The 27,706-nt window shown below is 37.3% G+C and overlaps 1 protein-coding gene across 1 annotated transcript in view; it reads left to right on the top strand.

Moving 5' to 3' along the window:
- Nucleotides 1–27,247, top strand: part of MMP16 (matrix metallopeptidase 16) — a 244,629-nt gene extending 217,382 nt beyond the window's left edge. The window contains 3 exon segments of the mRNA XM_030553407.1: nucleotides 5,279–5,429; nucleotides 10,839–10,954; nucleotides 15,392–27,247. Coding sequence (XP_030409267.1) covers nucleotides 5,279–5,429; nucleotides 10,839–10,954; nucleotides 15,392–15,726 — 602 coding nt within the window. The 3' untranslated portion in view covers nucleotides 15,727–27,247.
- The last annotated feature ends 459 nt before the right edge of the window (nucleotides 27,248–27,706 follow it).

Raw genomic sequence — 27,706 nt, 5'->3', positions numbered from 1 at the left:
ATTTTTTTCAAATTGTTTCCCTGTGGTGTTGGGTATTTAGCTAAGCATTACTGCAAAAAACTAAAACATTTTGACTTTATCACTTGCTTCATTCTCAGCCTGTGACCTTACCATCCTGCTTGTTGTTATATTAGGGAATAGATGGTGAAAATGAAACAGTCGGAAGATGGACTAGACTTTATGAAACAGAGTGATTTATTAAAATCTATAAGAATAATAAATCCACAAACCAGACCTGCAAGGAACATCTTTGTAAAACAAATGTAGTGCTTGCTGCTGCCAAGGAGATAGGTCACGTGCCTTATCATATGAGTGACCATGTATCTGGAAGAAGGATCACACCATTATTGTTCAAATAATGTCTGGTTTTCTTTCCTTATTTTTATTGTAATCATAATGAATAAACAGGTCTTCAGTACATTGTTCCTATAACTTATAAAATAAACTAGATATAGACTAAATGAAAGCAAATAATGAATAATGTGACTTAACCACTCATTTGGATACAATTTTGAAGTCACTTCAAATTAGCTCATTAAAACTAGAAATAAATGAAATTAATCCCAGCTACAATCAAACTCTGATCTGTAATTTAAATCCCCCTTAGTATTCAGTTCTGAGTGTGAAAGCTTCAGATTCTTGCTGACACTCTTCTGAATTGTAGTTCTCCTCCCACTAAGTGCTTCCCTGACCAACAGTCAACCACTTTCCAATATCATTTCTCCACATGAGGAAGAACAACAACAACAAAAAGCTGCAGCCAGACAGAACACTTGGGTTTCTTATTTATAATGCTTCCCATTAATAATGGTCACAGTTATAGCAGACTGAACATATCTTAGAATGCAAATATTAAATGCTCTCTAGTTATAACCAATAGAGGTCTTGCCCATAATTGCTAAAGTGCTCAGTGTCCTACAGTCTCAGGTTTAAGTTCTCTCCAGTTACCCTCAACAGTAAATTTCCTTAAATAGAAGGAAGAAATTTGCTAAGGAGGATTTCATTAAGAGTGTCACTCTAGTCTTGCCTTGCTTTTGTCACACATGTGCCTGCTCCAGCACCCCCTGAATATACAACAGATATTCGGCTCAGTTATGCTGTCCTTTTATAATATTCATGTTCATCCCAGTTATTTCAGGGTTTGATCATGCATATGTGAGAGCAAAATTTGACTCATTGGATACAGTTGGCAATTATCATTTTCTAACAACTACTCTTTGTGAGACATGGAAATAGTAATATTGCATACATTGTAGAACATGCATCTTCATGCTGCTCAGCAACTGTCATTTTGAATGATCTTCTAAAACAGAAATGACCTGGCACAGTATCATTCATTGAACACCATCTGTTGTTTGCACCATAAGTACCAACTGGAAGGGTCCAGAAAACATGATCCTTCTCTCAGTATTGAACTTGCAACTATGATCTCTTTCTGAAGCCATCCATTTATACAGCCAAGTGAACCTGTAGTTTTGAGACTCAGAGGTATAATTCAGCTGAGAAAGAGAACTGCGAAATACTAAAAATGTGGCCACCTGAAATGAATGTCTGAAACACTCAGGATAGAGCCTTATCATCCCTAGGATTAAGTTTTGTAGAGCATCCTAATTAAATTAAATGTAATGGCCTTTAGGTCAGCACAGACCTAATCTTTTGTGGATTTCAAAGGATCACTCTTCATAGACTAACTCTTCTTTATTTTCTATACTTTACAAAGCTCCCTGCAGGTCTTCTCTGAATGCTTTCTTCCTCTTGCCTGGCATATGCAATAGCTCTGAAGATGATCAGTGTTTCTCAATGTGTAATGTCAATCTGGCGTCTTTGATTGGCTGTATCACGTCATCTTCATTTCCTCATCTTCCAAATATATACATGCTAACAACCTATAGAAAGAGACTTGACAACACCTTTCTGTTTTACACTGAGTGTCCCCTGCTAGAAATGGAAATGTAATCATGACTTACTTTCTTCTAGGAAATTTCTAGAGAAGACACCAAACTATGCAGCTGACAGTTTGAAAATCTGGTTCTTGTCTTATTGCATGTTGGAAAAGTAAACATAAATTATCTTTATTATCTTTTTAATGAAGTAAAAAGTTCAAGTTTTATGATGAACATACATGTGGGTTCACCACTCTTTTCCTTGTGATTTATTTTGTCACAAAGGTGCTGATAGCTGCTTCAGTATTTTTAAGGCCACATTAATGTACAGGTGCCTGATGAATTTTCTACATTTTAAGAAGAGAGAGTCTGGTTATATGTGTCTAGGTCTCTCTATCAGATATGATATGAAGGGAAGTCTTTCCATAAGAATCTTCTGTAAGACACGTTTCAGAAAGCCTTTGTTTTCATTATTGGAAGGCAGTTTATTAGGTTCACAGTATAGGAGCACACGGTGGAGAGTATGAGAAAACTAGGGTTGAATGACAGGAATTTTCTAGAGAAACTATAAATTTCACATGTTCACACTTCTTTCCTCTGGTGCTGATACACTGGAAAATATACTGAACCAGGCTTCTACAAATGCCTCCTAAAGCCAAATGCACCAATAGTGACCTGGGACTTTGTGTCAGGAAATGTATCCTCAGGCAAGCTGGAATGCCTCTGCTTGAAAGTGCAGGTGACAAGCAGCTGCAAAGAAACTGATAAAAGATTTACTTTGCAAACCCAGCATGGGAGGGATTAAAACTGTATCCCCTTTCCTAATTAAAAATGTGATGAAAAGAAAAGCATGCTGTAAATTGCTGAGGTACAGGTGAGGGGATAAAGCCTTCCTTTACTTTTTTTAAGAATTCCCTTATTTAATACCACAGAGGGATAACTAAAATATAAAACAAACTGGGAATACAGCTTTCTAGATTTTCCATCCCAGTGACTCTGGCATAGACTTGATCCTAGGTCTTTGGGGCGAAGTTAAGTTTCCTTATAAAATATTTACATAAGATAGTGCCTAAGGGTAGATAAGTGTTTGTGAAGCAGCCTGCCCAGCCACATAGTTAATACAATGACTAGTATGGACTGCCACTCTTATGTCTGTCATGTGCCACTGGGCTATCTGCAAAGACGTGTAGCTAGGCAAATGCACTTTGAAACATCTTTTCCATTGGCTGTCATAGATAAGGGTGTTTCTGGATATAGTGAGTTAGGAGGGACAAATATCTGGTTTACATTTTTTGGATCAGTTTCACCACTGATTTATTCCAATTTAAACTAGTGTTAATGGTCATGGTTGAAACTCCACTTATTGGCAACTTAGAAGTGATTAATAGGATGGTTATGGCTTCAGAAAGGGAGACGCTGGCTGAAATAAAATCAGCAGAGGCAAGTACACTGATGCACCAGCTCCACTCAAGGGGTCCTATTGTGGGGAGCTGCAATGAATTTCAGATGGGTTCCACCTGTTTTATGCCAGGTCCCTGACCACTGGTCTTCATTCTCTCTCTTTGTATGGTAAGGCCCAAGAGGTCTAGTAATTTTCATTACCTTTCTCTGGACCTTTTCTGTTATGCCAGTCTAAAGGTTTGCCAAGCTGTTGACAGGCCTTCTAAGTAATAGTTATTCCTCTCACAGATTAATATTGTTATTAGTAATAACATTTTTAGCAACATGCATGTCCATAATGTTATATATATAGAGAGAGGATAAATACATGGTCGCTACCCAATGGATCTTACAACGTAGCATAAACACAACATGACATCACACAGGGACAGATGACATAAGACAAAGGAAAAGGGAAGACACTGAACAAACTAAGATTTTGGGATGTTACTAATCCTAAAGTATGCATCATATTAGGACTCCTCCTCCACCTTTTAAAATTAACATACATAGTCTTAGATTGCCATGAGAATGTGAACCCTTATTGAAGTGACTGTGGTAAGAAATCTAGTGATGATCTAGTCTGACCTCCTGCATAACACAGGTCATAGAATTTTCCCCAAAATTATTCCTACAGCATCTCTTCTGGAAAAAAAAATCCAGTTTTGATTTTAAAATTGCCTGTGATGGAGAATCCATCATGACCCTTGGTAAATTGTTTCAATGGTCACTTACCCTTAATATTAAAAATGTACATCTTATTTCAAGTCTGAATTTGTCAAGCTTTAACTTCTAGGCATTGGATCATATTATGCCTTTCTCTGCTAAACTGAAGAGCCCTGTGATGGGGTGTATAAAACCCACACTAGAACTGAAGGGGGTTAAGGAGCAATTCTAGACCCAAAAGACCCTGCCCAGCCACACCTGCAGAAAATGCTCTAGCTAGAGATGGCGTTTAAGAGGGAGCCAAGCAACTCAGAAGGGGCCTGACAAGGCAGAGAGAGGTGATGGGTTTGTAGAAGTTGCTCAGGAAAGAGAAATAAAGCTATGTTACAAGAAAGAAAAGGCAATTTTGTAGTGGAGGAAGTCAGTATCCTCCTGGGACCTTCTGCAGACTTCTGTGGGAGGAGATTGGAAGGAAACAAATGCATAGGGGAAGCTGGAGTTGTAGACTAGTGGAAAAGATTGAGTGGTGAGGAAGAGGAGCACAGATTATAACATTTTTGAAAGTACTAATGTGTCTTAGGCACCCAAGTCACTTTGGTGCATCTGAAAATGTTTCTCAAAGGGTAATTTTTTCTTCCAATTGACGTCAGTGGCAAAACTCCCATTGAATTAAATGGGGCCAGGATGTCCTCATTTCCTCTCTTTGCATGCCCAATGGAAGAAAAGTGATAGATGATATGTTCAAATAGTTTCTTAAAATACTTTAAAAATGAACTAGTGTATCATGTGTAAACATTTTAGCTCTCTGTATCACAATTAGAGCACGTGGTAATAGGAATATGTGGTCTCTAGGAAAATCAGAATTTCTAGGAGTTATGCATTTTTTTTAATCTAAATGTTTCCCTATTCAGTTTTACCCTAAAATTCACCCTGCTTCCCTTGTGAAAAACAAATCTGTTGTGTAGTGTTGCTCTTGTAAAATGGATTACATTACACCACCTCCCGAGGTGACTTCATTTGCAGTCTGAGTATAATTCTTATGTGGCTTATCTGCACAATTTTCTGGGGTAGTACTGAATAAAAGATGCTGTACAAATATAAGATATCTGTCGGCCGTATCTCATTTTATTTTTCAGTGGCTTCATTCATGAAACATTTTCCAGTTTAATATATTTAGCAGGATCAGCATATTGCTTTATTCGATTGAGTGTCTTTCTTATTTCCTTAGAATATTTTAATTGTAATACTGAAAGCTCTGGAAGTTAACATATATATCTGCTTTTGTTCAGGTAACCAGTTCTGGGTCTTCAAGGATACCACTCTCCAGCCAGGGTACCCTCATGATTTGATAACACTTGGAAGTGGAATTCCTCCCCATGGTATTGATTCGGCAATTTGGTGGGAGGACGTTGGGAAAACCTACTTCTTCAAAGGAGATAGGTTGGTAAAGGAATCCTAGAAGGAAATTATTTGATGGATTAATGTCAGCCAAGACATATTTGTTGTTGCCTCATATTGCCCCAACGAAACAATCTAATCCATTTATATTATTAAATATTAAGTGTGGGTGCAATTCGCCCTGGTACAGAGGGCCATCACAAGGCATACGCATTACTTAAAGCCTATTGTGAGGACTTAAGTGGTGCCTTTACTTGTGCTATTCTTCTACAAAGAGCTGAGTTTTCCTCTTCAATATCTGTAATTTATTTCACCAAAATGCTGGGGGGATGGGGCAGGGGTATTTGAAATCTTCCCCCTCCCCCCAAATTTGAGGCTTCTTTTCAGATTATTTTACTCTGAGTTTTTATATTTTTCTTTGAATTTTCCAGAAAAAATTTTGTATGACCTCACTGAAATGTTGAGTCTCCTTTATTGAGGGGCAAGCCTTTTAAGAACAGCAGGAAATTCAGAATTTCAACTATTTTAACCTGAATATTCAAAGTAATATAATTAAAATGTAATATCAGTTTACTCACTCATAGTTCTCTGATCTTCAATCTTAACTTCCATTTTCCTCATGCCTCCCCTCCCTTCATTTCTAATCCCTACCATGTAAGCAGGAAGGGCCTGATCCAAAGCCTGTTAAAGTTCATGAAAATGGCTTCTGTGCTACTATTTAGAAATGAGGTCTGAAAGGGAAAAAAAGTCAGAGAACTACTTGAGCAGTTTAGGATCATGGTTTAATTGAATTACTGTTAAATAAAGTTTACAGTCCCTTTACAGGAGGCAACATGTGCTTGTGGTTAATAAAGCACAGAACCGAGAGGTAGGAGATATGTGTTTTGTTCCAGATGTGAAACATATTTGCTGTGTGACCTTGGGCAAGTCACTTAACAACTCTGTGCCTGGCTTTTTACATCTATAAAATTAGGCTAAGAATATTTATCTACCTTACAGGCCAGAGGAGTAATTGTTTTGTGAAGCACTTTAAGTGATGTGAATTTGTAGACATACAACACATTAATATTATTAAAGTTATATTTGTGTGTGTTGCTTTCTTTGAAGCACCTAGATTCAAAAAAGATTATTATTACTATTATTACTACTGCTATTACTCTGTGTTGTTTGGATCTCAGTATTTTAAGACATTGAAAGTATTGTTGGGTATCTTAAAAAATATATTTGAATATGCTGTACAGTATGTCAATCATACTGCTGTTAACCATACTGGTATTTTGTTTGTTTGTTTTGGTGGAACTAGGTTAACAGTATGCTAAAGAGCACCACAATTTTTTTAAAAATATATAGATAATCTTCAGATTTCTGTAGCATTCTTGGGAAAGGAAATAGGCAACTGAACCAAATTTCTGGTGTTTGAAACATGTTTTCTTTCAAATGTATTCCAAACAATCAGCATCCACTGTGAACAAAAACAGTCCTACAATTTGCATCTTGTGGATGAGAAGATTTTTTTATTTAAGTTTATTATCAGTTATCTGCCTGCATGTTTCTGGAAAAACATGTACATTAAGTATCAGAGGGGTAGCCGTGTTAATCTGGATCTGTAAAAGCAGCAAAGAGTCCTGTGGCACCTTATACACTATAAGGTACATTAAGAGTCTTATATGAGCTATACTTTCTTTAGGCATTACTCAAAAGAGACATTCTATAATAGATTTCCATTCATAGACAGCTAGTTCAAGTCAACACCTTCCTAAAAATCCTGTTAGCAGTAGCACAAACTAGAGAACTGTCAAAGGAAACTTCTATTGATGGAGAAGTTGCTACTTAGAGCCATAACAAGCATAATAAGGCTCAGCAGGATAGAAAATGCAATACAGAATGTAAGGAGAAAATCGAAGAACATGAGCCCTGCAGAGATAATTGAGCTATTATAGGATATTAGCCACCAGTGGGAATAAACCCATATCCCACTAAGCTTCTTGGTATGTATTGTTTATATCACAATTTTTTCTTAATGTAATGTCAGGATTGAATTCTCCTGCTGGTTTTAATTGTATATATAAGCCTGTTATAGGTTATTTTTCTGAACTAGGTACAACACAATCTTGCTTCTTTTGTAGCATAAGGTAGAAATGAAAGATAGGAAAGAGGTTATGCCAGAGTCAAAGTAGGAAGGTATGTTTTCTCCAAATACAGTTATGTAATCAAGAAACTCTATGTTTACTTTGTCCTGACAGTAATATGTGGTGTATGTGCTCCATAAGAGAATGTAGACATAGCTTTAAAAGTCCCAAGAAGTGATATGAATAAAAGGTATGCAGGATGGTAGCTTATGAAGTCTTAAACATCAGCTATGAAGTTTATGACAACATGAAGATTATTTTAAACCCAAATTATTAATAGAACATATGTACTAAAGAAAACATCTATAGACTATGACATGTCCAAATTAATCTATGTGCAGAGAGAGAGGGATTCCAATAAACATGTAAGTGAGCCAGGGAGATAGTGCTCCTGAAAAAATTGAATGAGAGAGCTAGGAGGAAGGAGAGTTTACAGCTCGGTGATATATTTCTTTCTTATTGGAATGCAACAGTGTCTATTCAGGTGATGACAGATTTGCACCTTTTGACCCATGACTCTGTTTACAGTAACTCAGGCGGGGAGATTGTTTTTGTTTTTCTGCACTGTAAAGTTTAACTGTTTTTTCTTTTAAAAATCTTAACATTACTCTAAAAGGCTGAATGCCTAAATAACTAGCATTAGATAGAGCACATTAGCAAATGTGCACTTTTATTTTATCTTGTGTGTGTTTTTTCCCTTTTCCAGTTCCACTAAGTGCACCCCCATAATTGCTAATCCACCATTCACTGAGGAGCCCCAGCCTGTCCCGTGCTGTCAATGCACCAGTAATTGGCACTGGCAGAGGGAGTCTGCCTATTGGAATTTGGGAAGTCTGGGTTTTCTTTCAGAGATTCTGATTTTGTAAAAGAAAAAAACTGATTTTTAATTCCTTTGGGTGCAAAAAAATCGAAAAATGTATATTTTAGAGAGCCACTGAATATTGAGGAAGACCTGGACTGCACTATTCCTCACACTGTAGACAGATTCCCTGCTTAAGAGATAACTACAATCAGCCCATACCCAGTGAGATTTCCTAGCAGTGCAGAAAAGCAGCAATCACAGGGCTGCCAGGCCTACACCAGCTAGGTGCTCCAAAGGAACTATTTATAACCAGAGCACCGATTTTTGAAAGCTCAGGAGGACCACCTGTCTCAGCCATCCTGGCAGGAAGCAGGACAAGGAACCCAAGGATGGGGAATACTAAAGAACGGAAGCAGTTAGGGAATTATGTAGTGTTCGAAGGAGTTAAAAAGGAGAGAGGACAACAAAGAATTCAGGGAAGAACAAGGAAAGAGAAGCAAGAGGGGGAAAAAAGGGGCAAGAAACAATAAACATAGAATAAAGTGAAAAGGTCAGACAGCCAGTAATGATAGAAGGGAGGAGGGAGAGAATACAAAAAGGAAAATGCAATATTAAACACAGAGACACAGAAAGCCAAGGAAGAGAAGTGGAAAACTAAGGAATGCACCATTAAAATGGTGAAGGAAAAAAAGGTTTGATGCACTTAATATTTTAAACGTGTGTTGATTGTTTCTATATGTTGTTTCCCCCATTTATTATAGTGCTCTGAAGGATATCCAAAAGCTCTGTTAATATGAGGGGACAGAATGATGTTGCTAATGGGACTTGTTGGAGTCTGATTACTGGTGAATATGTAACTAGATTAAGGGATCAGGCTTTTAAAAATATTTTATGCCACAGTCAGAAAATTTATTTTTATAGATGTCAGTTGTTTTCTTTTATCAGTTTTAAATTTGTCACCTTTTAATTTCACTGACTGTCAAGACCTAGAAAAAAGGCCTTACAATGAGAGTTTGAAAGAGCTTAGTCTGTTTTGCTAATCAAGAAGAAGATTAAAAAGTGACTTGATTAGAGTGTATAAATACCTACACAGGGAGAAAACACCAGATACTAAAGGGTTCTTTAATTTAGCAGACAAAGGCTTTACAAGAACCAATGGCTGGAAGCTGAAGCCAAACACATTCAAATTCAAATTGGAAATTAGGCATATATTTTACCAGAGAGGGTGTTAAGCATGGGAACAAACTGCCAAGGAAAGTGAAGGGTTCTCTATTTCTTGATGTCTTTGAATCAAGACTGGATGCCTTTCTGGAAGACAGTAAAAAATTATGGAAATAATTTAATATGTAAATTATTCAAAAACCCATGGAATTTCATAGATAATTCTTTTTAATGTTTTGTATTTAATCATCCTATAGAATTATATAGCAGGAATATAATTAATTAAACTATAAATATATATATATATATATAGGATGATTGTTAAATTGTAGGAACTTTGGATAAGATAATTTGATTTAGAAATAACAATGTTATGATCACTTACAAATACTGTAGTGTACTGAGCATGTGCAGTAGATCACTGAACTTTTCTCAATGATCATAGCATGCACAAAAGTGCCCTATTCCAAATGTTCAGGAGGGGATATTTTATCTCTTTCATAAACAGCAACAACTATTCAAGAGTAGGGAAGGGCAGTTCAGACTTGGAGATCCTACAACAAGCTTTAATACATCCCAACAAGCTTTAAGCAGAGGGAGCACTGCATAAAATAAGATGCCATTATTATTGTATGATACAGTATTACCTTGAAACCACATATTTTTATAACCAAAGATGCACACATACATCATTTTGTATTGCTGCCTCCAAACATATGTTGAATATTAACACTGCTTCGTCAGTGTAAATAAGATCAATTATTTATTCTTATTTCTCACAAGTTCAGGTTGCCTTGAACTTGTCGGCTTCTGATTTCTACACTGAACTTTTTTTCCTTCCCACCAAAGAGAACACAACGTACATATCATTTTCTATTATTTTATACATATTGTATGATCATAGACGTAACGAAAGACTGTTGTAGTAAATACACTTAAGGAGTAGAGTTAAGCTTGCTGTGGGAACTTTAACTCTGAATTCAATGGCTTTTGTGTGATTAAGATCTCAACTGAAACATAATGTAGTTTTTTGCATATATCTCCTTGCTGTGTTGCTGTGCAGAGGCCCTAAGCACCAGAATTGCTCTGAGTATAAATAAGGTGCATGTTGATTTAGTTGTCAAGTTGGAGAAGTCTTTTATCTTCCGTGAACTTACTTGAAACAGCTGTCCAATCAGCAAGCAGGATTAACTTTCTTTGTTACCTGGTAGTATTGCTAAACAGGAGAGCTCTGGTTGCCCCAGTTTCAGTTGTTAAATGCAGCACTTTGTTAGAAAGAAAACAGCATGGAATTAGTATATCACCTATCTTTATAAATGCATATTTGGTGATCTACTTTTATTTTATTTTTTTATTTAGGTACTGGAGATACAGTGAAGAAATGAGGTCCATGGACCCTGGTTATCCAAAACCAATCACAATCTGGAAAGGTATCCCAGAATCTCCTCAGGGAGCCTTTGTCCATAAAGAAAATGGTATGCAAGCACTTCCCTAGCTTAGTCATTTCCTAACATCTGTTATCATGATGTAGATATGTGTGGAAATGATTAGCTAATCAGGTTGGTGGGCTGGCTGATCTCTCATTATTTTGCAAGTGGGATTTTTCATGCTGTGGAACTCTCTTCTTAAATTGTTACATATAATTCTTTGATTAGTCTATTTAAAATCACAATGAAGGAGAGAAAATATTCTTAATTTTTATATAATAAGCTTTTGTTTGGGTTTTTATTTGTTTTGGTTTTGCAGGATTTTAGTACTTCATAAAAGAAGTTTCCTACCTGAATGTATCTGTTTGAATCTCCATTTTGTTAATAGTTCATATATGATAAAAGCTTTTAGATTCGTTTTTCTGTACTGTTGTCTAGAACCAGGCTGTTTTGGTATATGAATAGAAGTATCTTGATGAATTTGTAAATCAAAGATGGCATAAATGTATAAAGCAGAGCTGCAGCTCACAGAGACTTTGAAATTCAGCATGCTATGCTATTACCTGCACCAAGATGGAGTATCTCATGCTCTAACCCATAGTTTCCAACTGGCCACACCTCCGTTTAAGGAGAGCAGCTGAAATCTGCTCCACTTTATGCAACTTAAGTGCTGCCCTCAGGCTAACAGCAATTTGCCAGCACAGCCTTCAGCTGCATGAAGATAGATGTCCTTGATATAAACAAAAATATACGCTTGCAGTCACTTTTCATTGCTGCAAGTATTTAAGTATTACTACATGTATGATTAATTTATTAGTGATGGGGGTTGCAGATTTGTGTTTTTTTCAGACAGTGCGCATATTTCTTGCTGTCTTATTTTCATTTCCCTTTAGTAGATAAATATAAAGCTTGCTTTCCTAGTGTAGTTCATTTCAGAGTCTTCATTTCTTCCTATAACTAGATGAACTAATTTGCTGTGGAAATATGCAAAATCACTTCCTTGCTTTGTCTCTGTTTCATCCATCAACAGAAACTCTCTCCTGATTCTGGCATTTGGCTAGATATATTTTTTTTAAACAGGAAAGTAGGTCAGGCAGGATGACATTCTGCATATATCACACTCAATAGCTAGCTCTCTGTATGTATACATGTATATGTATAAATATCTATGCACACATATACGTAATGGATTTGGTCTTTGCTCCCTTAAACAAATGATAATTTAGACATGCTTCTTAATATTTGCTTACTTCATGGAACTATAATCATATTATTTTTCTGGATAGAGTAGACTCACCGTCACATGCAAAGTGTCAGTGTTGTGCTCAGTGGATTATACACGTATCTCCTATTAGCAATGAAAGTTGTCTTCCTTCACACCCAGGCAGATATGGTCTGAAAGTGCTGCAGAGGCAGAGCGCTTCTCCCTGGAGCAGTGGGAGCTCTTTGAGTCACCCTGCGTCAAACCCTGTGCCCAACTCAAGAATAGCACTGATGGACTTCCCACTAGCATACAACTGCCAGAAGAGCAGTGAAACATGACCTCAGTTCTTCAGGGAGGGGTAGGGATAAGAGATGCTCAGGACTCTTGGAGAGCATTAGAGGAGCCCCGGAGGAAAGTCCCTGAAGACAGGATAACAGATATTTCTTTTAAGAGGATGATTACATTGGCGATTGCACATGGAGACAATGAAACTAGAGAAGATACAAAAGAAAAAAACACAGCTTAATTTAAAAGAATTCTGATTACATTTTGCCCCAAACCATTTTCCTTCCACTGCTTAAATAATGATTTGACATGAAATTTTACCAGAATGCTTTAGGGAAAAAACTTAGGAAGAATTTCTGCCAGTTAACCCATATCATCTGAAAGAATGTATCTTTTTTTATCCTCAGCCTTTTAGTTTCCTATTAAAAACTGAGTTGGGTTTGCTAGGGATGGCAGAAGAGTAGAGCTAAATCCATCCTCCAAAAAGCTATACAAAACAACAACAATAAACTGAGTAGAATCGCACAAAGGAGGGGTGTGTAAAAGCTGGCAATCCCAGACCCTCTGCTGTTGCCAGCTCAGCACTTTGAATGCTTTCTGACTCATTTGATGATCTAAAAGTTCAATAACCCATGTGTGATGCCTGTGAAGCTTTCCCCTCTGCTTCTGCAGCGTAGCTGCAGGAACCCTTACCAGGCAGGAGCAGACGTGGCAAGCAGCAAACTTTCCTTCTCTATTTCCACGTGCCCTGCGTTCAGAAGAACTGCTCAACCCCAGAGTACATACAGTTACAGCTCCTTCTGCCTCCTGTGCAACACAACACCCTCTCCCCCAGAGATCCCTGATATATGGGTGAGGAGCCAGGCAGTAGCTGGAGAGAAGGGAGATTCAGAGGGATGGCAGGGAGTGGGAGCTGGATAGGTTCAAGCAACTAATGCTAGGGCCGTGAGGACTGCAGCCAATTGGTTTTCTGAGTGGTACATCTTTATTTTTCTGTTTAAATTCTGAACCCTCCTTGAATAATAACTTTGCCAAGTGCCTATAACTTTGTCTGTCTTTGTAGACTAGTAGGTGGTATAAACTTGTCACCAGAATTTTCTGGGAGAAATATTAAATCTCATGCATCAGAGCTTAAGCCATTCTCTATTAGAGATCAGGTTGAGACCGAAAGTCAGGTGTGTGTGTGGAGGGGGGGCAACTATGGATAGGTGCATACTGCAGGGTTCTTATTCTTTCTTCTGAACCATCTGGTTGTGGGCACTGCCAGAGATAGGATGCTAGATTGGTTGCACCTAGGGTGTGACACAGCATGGTAATTCCTAAATCCCTATGGTTTTATCCCCTCATTTCATCATGCAAATCTATAAAGTTAGTTAATATCAGTATCATTTACCTTTGCCAAAGGTGGAGTGTTATTAAGAGTCAACATGTGCAGTGCTTTTCAAAAAACACATTATTTTATGGAAGACATAGATGTGGTTCCCTGTTGTAAACTATGGTTTAGACTACTCTAATTTCTATTTGTTCATGAACAAATGAACAAACCTTTTGCAACTCAAATTTGGTGGCACAGTAGTAACAATAGTGATGTTTTATGCTATGATCCAATGACATGGAAGGTATTTTGTGACCAAATATCTTAACAGTAGTTTTGATATAGCTCTCTATTTTTCTTTTTATTCAGCCAAACATATACCTTTCTAGTTAGAGCTATAGATATGGAGATACAGATACACATAGAGTCTTAGACAATAAAACTGAAGGGAACCATATGCAATGTAAAATAATACCTACTCAACTGTCCGCAGAATAATTACAATTAAATAAATAGTGACTGCAAACAGATTTTTTTTTAATTCCTCACATTGATAAATGTGCAGGTGTAGGGGACAAAGGCTTTTGTGTGTAGTTCTGAATTGGAAAAGAAATATACTAACATATCTTCTTCTGCACAACTGAAAGTGCCTGACTTTTGTTTGAGTAAGAGATTATTATCTCTAATATCTAGTCCACTAATCTTTCCAGCAAGCATTATTAGTATGCCATTATTAGTATGACAAGTGATACCCAATCTGTCTTTGTGTTCTTACTGGGCTTTTGCACTGTAGGAAAGAACATGAGGCTTATCAAGTAAAGCTCGGGAAACCTCCAGTTGTATGCATTCAGGTCATAAACAATAGGGGAGAATGCACCCATTGTGGTTTGTTTCATGCCAGATCAATGCCATTTTTCAGATGGGATAGTAACGTAATTTAGGTTTTTGGTAGGATATTAAGATTTCTTCATGTAGGCATATTTTGTAATTTATATTGGATTGCATCTCAATGATCAAATACCAGTTCCCTGCAGAAAATGTGAAGCTGGGTATACCTGTTCTCTCTTGGTAAGGCTTCTGTTCATTCATATAGTGTTTCCTCCATCTGAAGTACAGTAGCAGGCTAAAATGATGTTGAAGAGAATCAGTTCTTATTTCAGCCTGGTCTAGCACAGAGTTGGAATTCATTTAAACTGATCTCCCATCCTGAGAGGGACTCTGACTCCTTGAACTACTGGAACTCAGCCCTGGCGCTGTGGTATAATTCTAATTGTGGTCAAGTATTCAATTAACAGATGAATCATTAGGCCTCTAAATTCCTCAATTGTTTTTCTCTAGCATTTCTTCATAGTCATATTATTAGAATTAGACTAGATCCAAGTTTATTCAAATAGGAAACTTGAGGTTTAAGGTTTTTTAAAGACAAGAAGGAAGTGAAGTTATGCCTTGGATGCTAGTTTGGACAAGAGCTTTCATAGGAGCCATATACCTATTGCCAAGAAGATCTGAAACCTTCCTATCCTGATCTGCTCCTGAATAATCCATATTACTTTAACTTTATAGATTCCGGTGCTCAGAAAATAACTCAGTGTCATTTGGTGAATATTGAAGGCTGTTTAACATCAGTCTTTATAAGGAGATTGTCAACATGACCATGAATAACTGCACTTTTGTTTCCCAGGCTTCACATATTTCTACAAAGGAAAAGAGTATTGGAAATTCAATAACCAGATGCTCAGGGTGGAACCTGGATATCCCAGATCCATCCTCAAGGATTTTATGGGTTGTGATGGACCAACAGACCGGGACAAAGACCGACACAGCCCTCAAGATGACGTGGACATTGTCATCAAACTGGACAACACAGCCAGCACTGTGAAAGCCATAGCCATTGTCATTCCCTGCATCCTGGCCTTGTGCCTCCTTGTCTTGGTTTACACTGTGTTCCAGTTCAAGAGGAAAGGAACACCTCGTCACATACTGTACTGCAAACGCTCTATGCAAGAGTGGGTGTGATGTAGGGGGTTTTTTGTCTCCCAGGAATTTGTGGTAACTTGAGATTCGACGTAAGAGCTGTTGTGCGGTTTCCTAGCTAGGAGCAGGCATCTGTCAGCCTGAATCAGAGCTGATCTTTAAAACCCAGGGGGTTGCCTGTCCTGCACGTGAGTGGGGATTCACTCTACTGGGAAGCTTCCATGATAGACAGTATCTGCCGTTTCTTCAGTCCTTTGTCTTTCTTTGTCATTTGGTTCCAGGCCTTTCCTCTGCACGCTCAATACCCAATAAACTATCAGGATTAACTAATGAAGAGGAAAAAAGAAAAGAAAAATCCAGTGTTTCTACTGTTTTTCTCCTAAAGCCTGTTCCCCTTCGAAAATAATTTTGCTGAAAGTAAGCTTTTTTTTTAAATTAAAAACAACACAACAACCCACAATTGAACTTTCAGGAAAGTGTGAAGACCCAAACAGCTTTGTCTCCAAAGAGGATTGCTTTCTGTCTGCTATGGATTTAGTTGTATACTCCTACACATGATTTTTGTCAAGTGGGAGACCTGGATGACACACAGGACTTCAGACTGTTCGGACAGCCATTTTCCAACAAACAAGGGGCCAAAATATCTGCAATATAGTAACAGCCTTAATGATACATTCATTTTGTGTTTTATACAACTGTTCTGAGCTATGTCCTCAATGTTTTAATACATTTATATTCATTACTATATTTCAAACAGAACCTTTTTTATTGTTTCTTTCTTTTGTTGATTTTCCTGCATCATTTTTTCCCAAGCTGTATCAGGCCAACTGCCCCAGGCCTTTCATAGGTCTGTCAAGAACACTCATTCCAAAGCATAGCGAAAAACAGCATGTCTCTGAAGTGGATTGCATTGAACTAAAGTGACAGTCATGTTGTAGATAAAATTGACACTAGCATTACATTGGTGTAACCCTTTGAGAACTATAGGATTAGTTTTTAGAGTCTGAAGGATGCTAATCTTGGTTGCTATGGAAGTATTGGACTGCAGAAGCGGTATGTGGAAATACAGGTTAATGAAATTCAGGTTTTTAAAGCAGATATCCTGTAAGTGTAAGTAACGTCTTTGAAGTACTTGCATTATTGATAAAAAGCATTTATAACAAATGAACAGAAACAAAAATATATTTGCCAGCTACTTTCTGGTAAAACAAATACTTATTTTAATAACTTCTAGCACTCACATAGGATTTTTTGAACTGGCTATAGTTTTACAGCTTAGCCTTTTATCTTAGACATATTGAATTTCTGTTTTAAACTATGTTGCATGATAATTCAATTTGCCTTAGTACATGAATACATGAAGATAGTGTTACAGATTGAAAGGAAAGTTAAATAGATGACTCTAATGTTGCATGAATATTGGGTGAATTACCTATTGCATGCTTAACATAGTTCTCAAAGGGTTAGTCAGATCTCTGGCATTTAGCTGTACATTAAATCACGGACAGAGCCAAGGGACCACCAAAGCATTTGGTCATTGTGTGTAATTTGTGCTAACAGCAGTATTGTCGTTTTCATGTGACCTGCAGAGCAGGTTTGTATCAATATTTTTTTCCTAGAGAAAAGTCAGCAACTGACAGACCTCTTTATTGATTTTAGAAGCTGCTTCTTGCAGTGATAGGCTTTACAGTCATTGGGCTGTGAACTTATTAGAGATGGTCAGAATGAATGCACCCCATGAGTCAGACACCTGGCTTTGTATGAAAGCCAGGATTTGAGGGGAGTCGCTTTTGAAATAATGAACAGCTTGCCTTGAACTTGATTATTGATCTGTTGACTGTCATTACCAAGTTAAACATTGTCTTCTGCGAAAAGCTTCACTGTCTGAATTTCCTTAAATTGCACTGTCCTATGTCTTCGCTCTTTGACCTTTAACTTGCAAAATGGCACAAACTGAAGATAATCTGGTGTTGCTAATCAGTTTGGATTAGTTTTTGTTTTTAAATAGCCTGATATTGATTATCCAAGATTACAGAAAAGCATTGAAGTGTTTTCTTAGGACAGCAACAAAAATATTTATGGTAGATCTGTAGATGGGCATTTTGCTATATATACATGCACACTCTAAAAATGAACTACAGTAGAAGTGAATTTTTATTTAACTTGAATACAATTTTCAGTATAAAATTAGTAATTTCTACAAATAACTAGTCATTAGTGACAAAGTTATAAGAAAAGTACTTAAATACTTGAAACAGCCAGCGCTGGCTTTTACATAAAACAAGATTTTTATACTAGATTCAACAGATTTCTTACTGATTTCCTAATATACATTACTGGATCATTTTTTAGAGCGTGTAGGTATATATATACATATAAATATATGATTATTATGATGATTTTGGTAATGGATAGCTTGACTGCCTTGAATTTAAATTTGTATTGAGCCTAGCATGAAAAATTAGTATGCTTTTTTGTTCAAATACATGATTTGATTTTGATTTGAAGACTTATTTTATGATCATGTGTGGCATGCTATAAAGCATCGCAAGCTGTTATTTCTTAGAGCATAAACAGAAATATATATACGTACAGCTAACAAAAAAGAACAGTTAGAAAAAAAGGTATAGTTTTAAAGCAAATATGCAATCCAGATGGCATTTTGGAGATGTTTTGTAGAGGTACTGTATGCTATATGTTATAGGTGCACCAGTATCAGCCCATAGCATTTCTTCAGTAGATTCATTTCAGCTGTTGCTGAAAATGTAAAGAGTGCATTCACAACTGCAGAGCATAGGATAATATTTATTACACATCAGCTCATTTAGGGAATTCAAAATTCTATGCCTGCCTGTCATTTTTTTTTAATCCACTGGGTGACTTTTGTTGTCCACAAACAACTATAAATTATGTTCTGCTACAGATAGAACAAAAGAACTCATGTTTTTTGTTCTGAATTTGTCCCTTGGATAGTTGGTAAAAACCACTGACAAAATTATTTAACCTGCAGTTTATTTTCCTCTGCAACAAGAGAACCAGACAATTTGATATTATCCTTAAAACAGAACAGCATCTCATCTGATTTCTTACTCACTTAACTATTTCACTTCACTTTCAAAGTCTCTCTCATGGCAGCTTTGACTTTTTGTGCAACTGTTTCCCAGAGAATAATGAAGTGCTCAGCATGTTGACTGTTGTTCATTGATAAAGTAACAAAAAATGTTTGTATTTGGAGAATTTAACTTACAGTAATTATGCTGGAAGGTAAGTGTGATAATCTAGTGCTTGATATATGGTTCATCATAGATACATGAATGCATAATAACTTGATTCTTAATCTATTTTCTTTTAGGTAAAAGTACACATATATATTATATACAGAGAGAGGAAGAATAAAAAGAATGTTGTATGGCATGTTTATGCCGTGCAGATTAAGATTGTGTCAGCATTTCTATTATTATAAATTTCTATTTTCAATAGGTTATAACACAGCCATTAAAATTTACTTCAAGCTGAAAGATCTGGGAGAAGTTTACGTTCAGTCTTATGTCAAAAATGTATATTTGGTTGCTTTTAAATTATAGGAGTTCAAAATAAATGAGCTATTTTCTCAGGTTTAGTTTTGAACTCATATAAATTAAAAATACCTTATGATTTAAGAAAATTAAATTTGATAAACAGTTATTCCACAGTAGAGTCTAATAATTGTTAGTGTCAACAAAGAATAGAATAAAACAGATGAACTGAGTTTTGAACGTTTGGTTTCTGCTCGTGTGCAGTAACTTTTTTCCTAATGCTTTTAATAAACATAGCCATATTAGTATTGTCACAATCTACACTGTGAATACATACAATACTAAATATGGGTTTCATCAGTCTATTCAGTCTGGCAAACTGATTATATAGGTTTTGTGTAAGTCAAGAATAACAAAAAGCTATTTCCTAGAGACAGAAAATACTTAAATTAAATTTTATCAGAAAATAAATCTAGCAGAATATGTATTGGTATATTTACTTGATAGGTTGAAATGGAAAGACTCAGCTGGCTCCAGATTAGGCCTGTCAAATTCCCTGAATAAATAGAATACACATTTTGTAACATCCTATAAACAATTTTTCTTTTTCTTTTCTTTTTTTGGAGTTGAGTTGGGGAGTAGGTTAAAAAAAGGTTAAGTTTGTGAAACAGTGATGAAAGCCAGGAAATTTCAAAATGGAGGACAAGGCTTCCCTTGTCCCACAGCAGTGTGTGTGTGTGTGTGTGGTTCCCCTCCACCACCCACCCATCCCAGAACTCCTGACTTTATAATATTGTGGGTTAAGAATAGAGTGTAAGACTTAACTCTGAATTCTTAGCGTTTGTTAGCTTATGATGCAGTCCTGATGTTAGTTAAATGCAGCTTTTAGTACTCAGTTAAATATATGGAATCAAATTCTGGCTTGTTGGTAGGAAAAAGTGCATAGAGCAGGTTTGCCTATAAGCAGTGGAACATTACACTCTCATTCTAGCTTTTCAAATTTGCATTATTGGTGGGGGCATGGCTTGAAAAGATACATAATCAAATGGTGAAGATCAAATAGTGCATGTTCCAGCCGTTATGCATTAAAGCAAGTAGGGACCCAAACTACCATAAATAGCAGCACAAGTTGGAACTATGCCAACAGGAACAGACTGAAGCACAAAGAAAGAGCTTCCAGGGTTCTTGTTTTATTGTGGGTCCTGTGTCCCATGCAAACTCAGTCTTGGCCTGTCTGCTAATTTGGCAGTGGATCCAGAGGTGGAGGAAGCTACACATAGCCAGAACTGCCTCAGTCAGGCAGGCAGTAGGAGAGGGGAAGGAGCCAATGCTGGGATTAGTATCTGCCTTTTATATGTGCTTGTGGCCCTGGCTGCCTTTTGGCTGCTATGCCTCCAGCCTCTTGAATGAATGATTTCAGAACCCCAGTCACCACAGAATGGCATCTTCATCCGTGGAAGGTGCAAATGGCCACCTGTCTAGTTGGATGTTGAACTGTGCTGTAAAGCAAATAGTCCCTCTGTGTGTACTAAAGAACTGATAGGACACAGCTAGTGTAGTGATAAGAGCATGACTGACACCTCTCTGTTGTAACACTCAACACACTCTATTTGTTCATAGCACACTGATTATGGGGTCAAAATAGTGGTTATGTAATTTTGAGGTGAGGCTGATTACATGGAGCCACATCAGGGGCAAAAACACAGCCAAAGCACATCATAAATACATAAAAGTAACAATCTCTATATGCCCATGAAAGTCAGCACAGTATTCCTCAATGTTCTCATGACAAAATACTGTGGCAGGACATAATCATGTTCCTATTTCTCTAATCCACTCTTGTACTTTGCCTACCAGCTGGCACAAAGAAACTGAGCTCATATAACATTCCTGATCAGCTTATCACCATCATGGACTGCAATGGTTGACCCCATGCAACAGCTGACCCTGGGATCATCTAGTATCACATAATGTAGATTCCATATGGTACAATGTTATTTTATAGATGAATGTGTAGAAGGAATAGCTCACTAATAATTAGGGTTCCAGATGTTTGAGTAACATTAACACATGATCATTGCAAGTAAATATTGTCACTACCTTAGAACATTGTTCCAAAGTATTGGTTAACACTATGCTAACAATGGATACATGGTATAAAATTCTTGTTTCCTAACGTAGATCAGCTGTAGCATATCAGCCACCAATTGTCTTAATTTCATCAATGTTTGTGTGCATTCACAGAGGCTATGCATATTAGATATCTTATCCCATAGTATATGACATGTACAGTGTGTGGACACCACACTGTACACTGCTGTAATGTGTCAATGATCAAGGAAATGCTACAGAATAATGAAACCTGTGCAAGTGTTAGCTGCAGAAACAAGAATGACATCCCATAGAGAAAGCTATCCACACTTCTCTATGTATGCACTATACTGTGAATTGCCATCACAGTAAAAACCCATAAATGATAGGTGTTACACAGTGTCTCCATTATTAATGATACACATCAGCCTTGCAGTCAGGAAGCATGAACTCATAAACCTATGCAGAATGACAGCATTCACAAACTATTATCATGGTGAGTGATCCATATTAACTGTGAAGCCCTGATAAGTCAACAATGACCCTGAACCCATTGTTTTGATGCTTCACCCATGCCACCTTCTTCATAATTGCTGCCCCATTCAATCACCAGCAGTGACACATGGTCACACCCCAACCAGTCTCTGTTTTTTCCAATATTCAAGGACAAACCTGAATTCACAATCTTAGTCACCTAGTCACCTCTTGCTGTTACAGTAGTGCACAGTGGTCAGTTGCCATATTTCATCATGTGATTCTAGTACAGAGAGAGTGATCATACTGAATCCGTGACATGCCCCAAATGGTATGTACATCAACATCCTTCCTCACACGTGGTTTACACAATACAGTTGTTGTCAGTTATGATTCCCTTTTGTTTCAACATGATGCTGAAGTCAGATAGTCACATAACAACTCTATACACAACTGGTCATTGGCCCTCACCAGCATAAACCCACATTTACCAGTGACTTGAGTGAAGCACTTCATCTTTCACTCAGCAAGCAAAACATATTGTATACAGATGCTCCACGGGTTACGCAAACCCGACTTACGGAAATCTGCACTTACAGAAAAAGATCTATATCTTCAATAATTTTTTTTTTTTGCATAATTGTCGGAGATACATCCCCAACTTATGCAAAATTCGACGTAACCAAACTTCGACAGAACAGAACGCTTACATAAATCAGGGAGCTTCTGTACCTGCAAATTAGTAGCATTCCCGTAATGGTTAAGCACTTGCAAGCATTGGGGTGTGAAATCATAAAATAATAATTTTCTGTTTGTATTATCATTCCAGTGTGCTCGCATAATGCAGCTCTTGTCCTTATGAAACACATTTGCATGCACTCCCATATACCATGAGTTAGTATGCATGTGATGAACGACAGTCACCCTAAAAACATACATATGTGCATGACAAACTAATCACTGTGCTATATGAACAAATTGTGAATCCACTACTGCCGTTACTATGCTCAGGTATGAGCTGTGGTAGAATAGTCAGCAATATAAAGTGATTGCTGATAGTGCTCTGAGTTTTCCAGTGTGCACCATTACATGATATTTGGACATATACCAGCAAGCAGTATTATAGGTCTGCATATCCCGATTAATAACTACACAATCTCAAATTTATGCATGTGATTAATCTGAATGTAAATGGTTATGCCCAGCATATGTGCTCTTATTGGATACTGGCATAAGAACAGTGGATGCTCTTCTCGGCCACATATTGGCACCAACAATAGATTTGATTCTCTTTTTGTCAGATGTCTGGAGATATACATGGATAAACGCATTCAAGAAAGAATCTGAGATACATTCAGTAGGTATTGCCAACAGCTAGTAGTGCTGCTGTGTTGCCATGATCATATGCCGTTTTAACTGATCTTGTCGAACTCTGCTATTCACAGCTATGTGTGATATAAATTCTGTTTTTTGTCAACATACCTGCCAGCTAACTACTGTATGCAGGTAAACAATTGCTACCAAATTATGACATGGCCATGTGCCAAAAGCTAGATGATATCCCTAGTATAACTCTACATGTTCATGTCCTATCAGAGTTCATTGTTTGTCAATATCAAAAGTGATCTGAAATATCAGATTGATATGATGTTATACCCATGCAACCATTGTCCTCATGTTGAGCATGCATGTTCAGTTAGGAAAGGAATCCAGTACTCAACAAGCCTGTAATGATGTCAATCAATTATACACCATTTAATTCATTCTTCACCTTTTCCTCTATATAATACATTTGATAAAACATCATCTATTAACTAAGTTTCTAGCACCCATTTACTACCATCTTTAATGCACAGTTCCAATGCCATCAGGCTATCTCCTCTCAATTCACCTTTTATACATCTGAGCCGGTATTTCTGTTTTAATATATAGGGATGAAACCCATGTCATTGGATTATATCTGTGTCTGTGGTTCTTCTTCAAATTGTATAAGATATATAGGCTCTCACCTTCTTTGTATATGTTGCTTTGACAGAGACATTCCTTGGCTCACAGTGAGGACAAATACAGTTACCCAGCACCACCCACTTACATCTCTCATAAAGGAAATAATTAAAATTATTCATGAGGAGTCACTTCCACCACTGCCAGTGACCACAGTTGAGTCAACCAGGCCTTCTGATTAAAGGTTACTGAGATATAGCAGTATACACATAGACACCTGACCACTCTAAGAGGAGATACCAACAAATGAGAACAGATCAGTCTGTATACCCAAACCTAAAAGCAGTTTCACTGGAATAGAGGAGACCTAGGATTCTAGATACAGCCAGAATTGCCTTCAACCAGTCTCAGTAACCTTACTCCAAAAAGAATAGGCTAGATAAAATGTGATAGAGAGATAATCAGTGTCAAAGTTTACTTGTGCAAGGGCCTAGTGATGGCTTGTCTTAGTGACACTGGAACCCTGCCCTCTCAGTCAGTAAAACCAATTGAAAACTTACCAGAGATAACATACCATTCATCTTTCCTCATAGATATGGTAAAACCAGTCTGAATCCAATCCAATTTGTCAAAGTGAAAAGTATTCAACTTTGTTTTCAGATGATGGCATCCTAGATTCACTGACTTTTCTGCCATGTGAAGAGCTCCACTGGATAAGACTTCTCAGATGCTATGATGGAAGAGAAGAAACACTTCTTTCCCTCCATGGCAGCTACAATGTGTGATATGTTTCTGTGATACGTAGAAGCAGGGCTGTAATTACTGGATGAATTGCTTGTTCCTCCATTTTTGCTGATGCAAGTCTCTGATCCATTGTTTCTCTTCATTGTGAGTTTCCTACTGAATAAGGTGGTGCCTAACGTTCTCCACTTTAGCTACAATAGCAAGCAGTAACAAGTGAACTATGTGGACTGGGAGGAGGTGTTAAAATGTTGTCAGTGTCTCATTGGTCACTCTGACACAGACACCCATAGTTGCAATCAGTCACAAGGAAATCCACCCCTTTTGTGTTACTGCTGATATAATGGTGACTACTATTATTTGAGTAATTCCATGTGCATACTTGAGGCATCTTGTGCACACCTTTCACTACAATTACGCTAAACAACATCAACATTTTTTATACATCCAATTTTAGTATATCCGTCTTTCTTATCCACGGGGTTGATTTGCAGCATCCATATATTCCCATGGACAGTCAAGCTTCTGGGTATTCAGGCATGATTTTTAAAGTCTTCCTCAACCATTGCCCATTGCTTCTTTCCTGAACTGTGGATAAAAATGTGTTGCATAGCCTGTATTAAGCATCACAAACTGCTTGCTCAGATTATCACATCTGATTCTGTACATCTTTTGTGAATGACGTTACAACAGTAGTGAATTATCTTGGTGTCAGCCCATGTGCATTGTCCACACATGGTCATGCTGTGATAGTTGAGCTGTCCAGGAGGCTGCATTTCAACAATGCTAGCATTGTTCTGTACATATGCCCATCATTTCTATCATGCTACCAGTACTTGGCAGCTACAGATGTTGTGATTAAAGTTCTCTCCTTCTAATGTTATTTTTCTTCCTAGGAGCAGGTATTCTACAGTTATACTATTGAGGTGTTGGGGTATTTTATTTCTGACACCTCAGTTCATTCACACATATCCACCAGCCTTGTATCAAAATTTATTGAGCCAACATTATTAAATAGTAGGACCCTTTCCTAATCATTGTGTTACTATCTTGTTTCCACTAACTCGTATAACTATTCATAGCACATTTATGCACATGTCCCTGTAACATCTGCTATCATTCATAGGGTTTAAAACCTTGGAAGTGGTAACTTACAGCTTTCAGGATGAGTCACATGTGAGAGAGATGTGATTGTTCACACAGAAGCCATTCCTGAGCAGTGCGGTGGGGATGTCTGCTCTTTGCCAGGTCTGTGGTTAGTGCTCTCAATTGCTAAAGCATCTGATTCTGGGGCTGTTTTCCCTAATATGTTGGCAAGCGTACATGGATCAGGGCACATTGTTTTGATGCTTCACACAGCTCTTGTTTCAGCTGCTCTCTCTGTCCTGAATGCCGTGCATCCTGCTTACTCTTTGTGCTTTATGCCCTAGTATCCACAGTACCTCAATTGCTGCTTCAGTTCTAGTGAGTCTGTGTTGGTTCTGATCTCAGTAGGCTTTTCAGATTTCCATCTACATACCACTTCTTCCTGCCATTAGCTGTTCTTTATACTTGCTGTAGAAACTGATTTTGTTCCAATATGTTATGACGTGCATATTACAACTTATTGGCCCTTTCCACATTGCTGTGTGCTCTCTTTACGCCACCTCTGAGATATGATAAGATGTATGAATGGGGTTTTCATGTGCATACATGGGTTTTGGTGCAATACTTAGGCTTAGAATATGTTAGATGGGTTTTTAGACATGATATAATCCGCATTTGGACAAACAAAAACTCTTTTCAAGCTTTGCACCCTGAACCACACACAGCAACTAGTCATGTGACTTTAGATAGCCCTACAAATAAGCCAGAATATAGGTGTAATGATTTCATAGTGTGCTGCACATTTTCTCACCATATTCAGTTTTTGCTGCATAGCCCCATATACATTCCATGCCAGAGTTTTGCTCATTATGTTCTGTCTTGGCAACAAAATAACTGGAGCATTTTTACTTGCTTTCTCTAACTAAATTTCTTTTCATAATTGTTATTTTATTTTATTCTACTGCTCACACAGCATTCTATACAGTAATCTTTTTATAACTGACATATGTTATTCTTTCAGGTAGCTTCTACTGACAAACACAGAGTTTGTGTGCAAATGCAAGGCTGACTCAATGGTGCTAAAGTGTATTATGTCTGTCAGATATAATCAGGCAAAATTTTGTGGTGCTTAGACTGATTTTTTCATTGATTTTATTGATCAATACATTGGACAGTGTTTTATTATACACAAGTTGTTCCTTATTAGTAAATCAAAGCCTCATCGTGCATTGTTAAATAAAATGGGTTAATTAAGCTATGTAACAGCTCACCAAGCTATTATCTCTTTAACTCCTTATAACATTGCGTCATTAAAGGTCAAGGGGTCATGATATTAATCTCATTGCTGTAGACCTCATTAACATAACTGAACATTTTCAACAAAGTACTTATGTTTACAACACTATAACCCTTTGACTGCTGCGGCAACCTTTAACCACAAAAAAAAAAGTCACATGCTAGAATCGTTATGGTTCTTGCCATGGCAATCAAAGAGTTAAGGGCTGTGCAGTGATTTGTTTTATATTTATTAATTTATATTTATTTTTGTTTTCATTTGAGGAGGGGGGTTTGGGGTGGGGCAGTTCTTGTCTGCTGTAAGTGTCTTAACCAAGGGAAGGGTTAAAATGGCTTTTTTATACTATTGCATCTTATGTACTTACCATTGTTTCATTGTGTTGTAATTAAAAAAAAATCTGTCAATAAATAAGAGAACAGGAGAAAAAGTTTCTTAAAGGCATTGTGCTTTTACTCAGTGTGTATAATTACTGTGAGTTTCTTAGCTCCTCTTGTGCCAGGAGAAATTGAGCCTTCCCCAATTCATTCAGCAGAAAGAGTTCAGTATTGCACAGGATGAGACGTGTGTGCATTCAAACACATTTGCTGTGGAAAGCAGGAACATATCCAAAACGAATTAGAAATAAGATGAAGGGCTTTGGTGCTTTTACAGCATGACAATGCCTGATAATCATAGTCAGAACTTTCTTGGTGGCTGGTCCAAGGATCTAGAGCAAACTGCCTCCAGAGCTCTGAACTAGCTCAGACCTTTGCATTTGCTACTATATAAACGTAAGGATTATAACAAGAAATCCACCTATGACTTTCCACCTGCAAAGAGTGGGGAGAGAGCGAAAAGGAAAAACCATATATGATAGATGCTAGTCCTGTCGCTC

Source organism: Gopherus evgoodei, chromosome 2 (genome assembly GCF_007399415.2).
Source record: "Gopherus evgoodei ecotype Sinaloan lineage chromosome 2, rGopEvg1_v1.p, whole genome shotgun sequence".
Lineage (NCBI taxonomy): Eukaryota > Metazoa > Chordata > Testudines > Testudinidae > Gopherus > Gopherus evgoodei.
The sequence above is the reverse complement of the archived record's forward strand: the minus strand, read 5'-3'. Positions and strand labels throughout refer to the sequence as shown.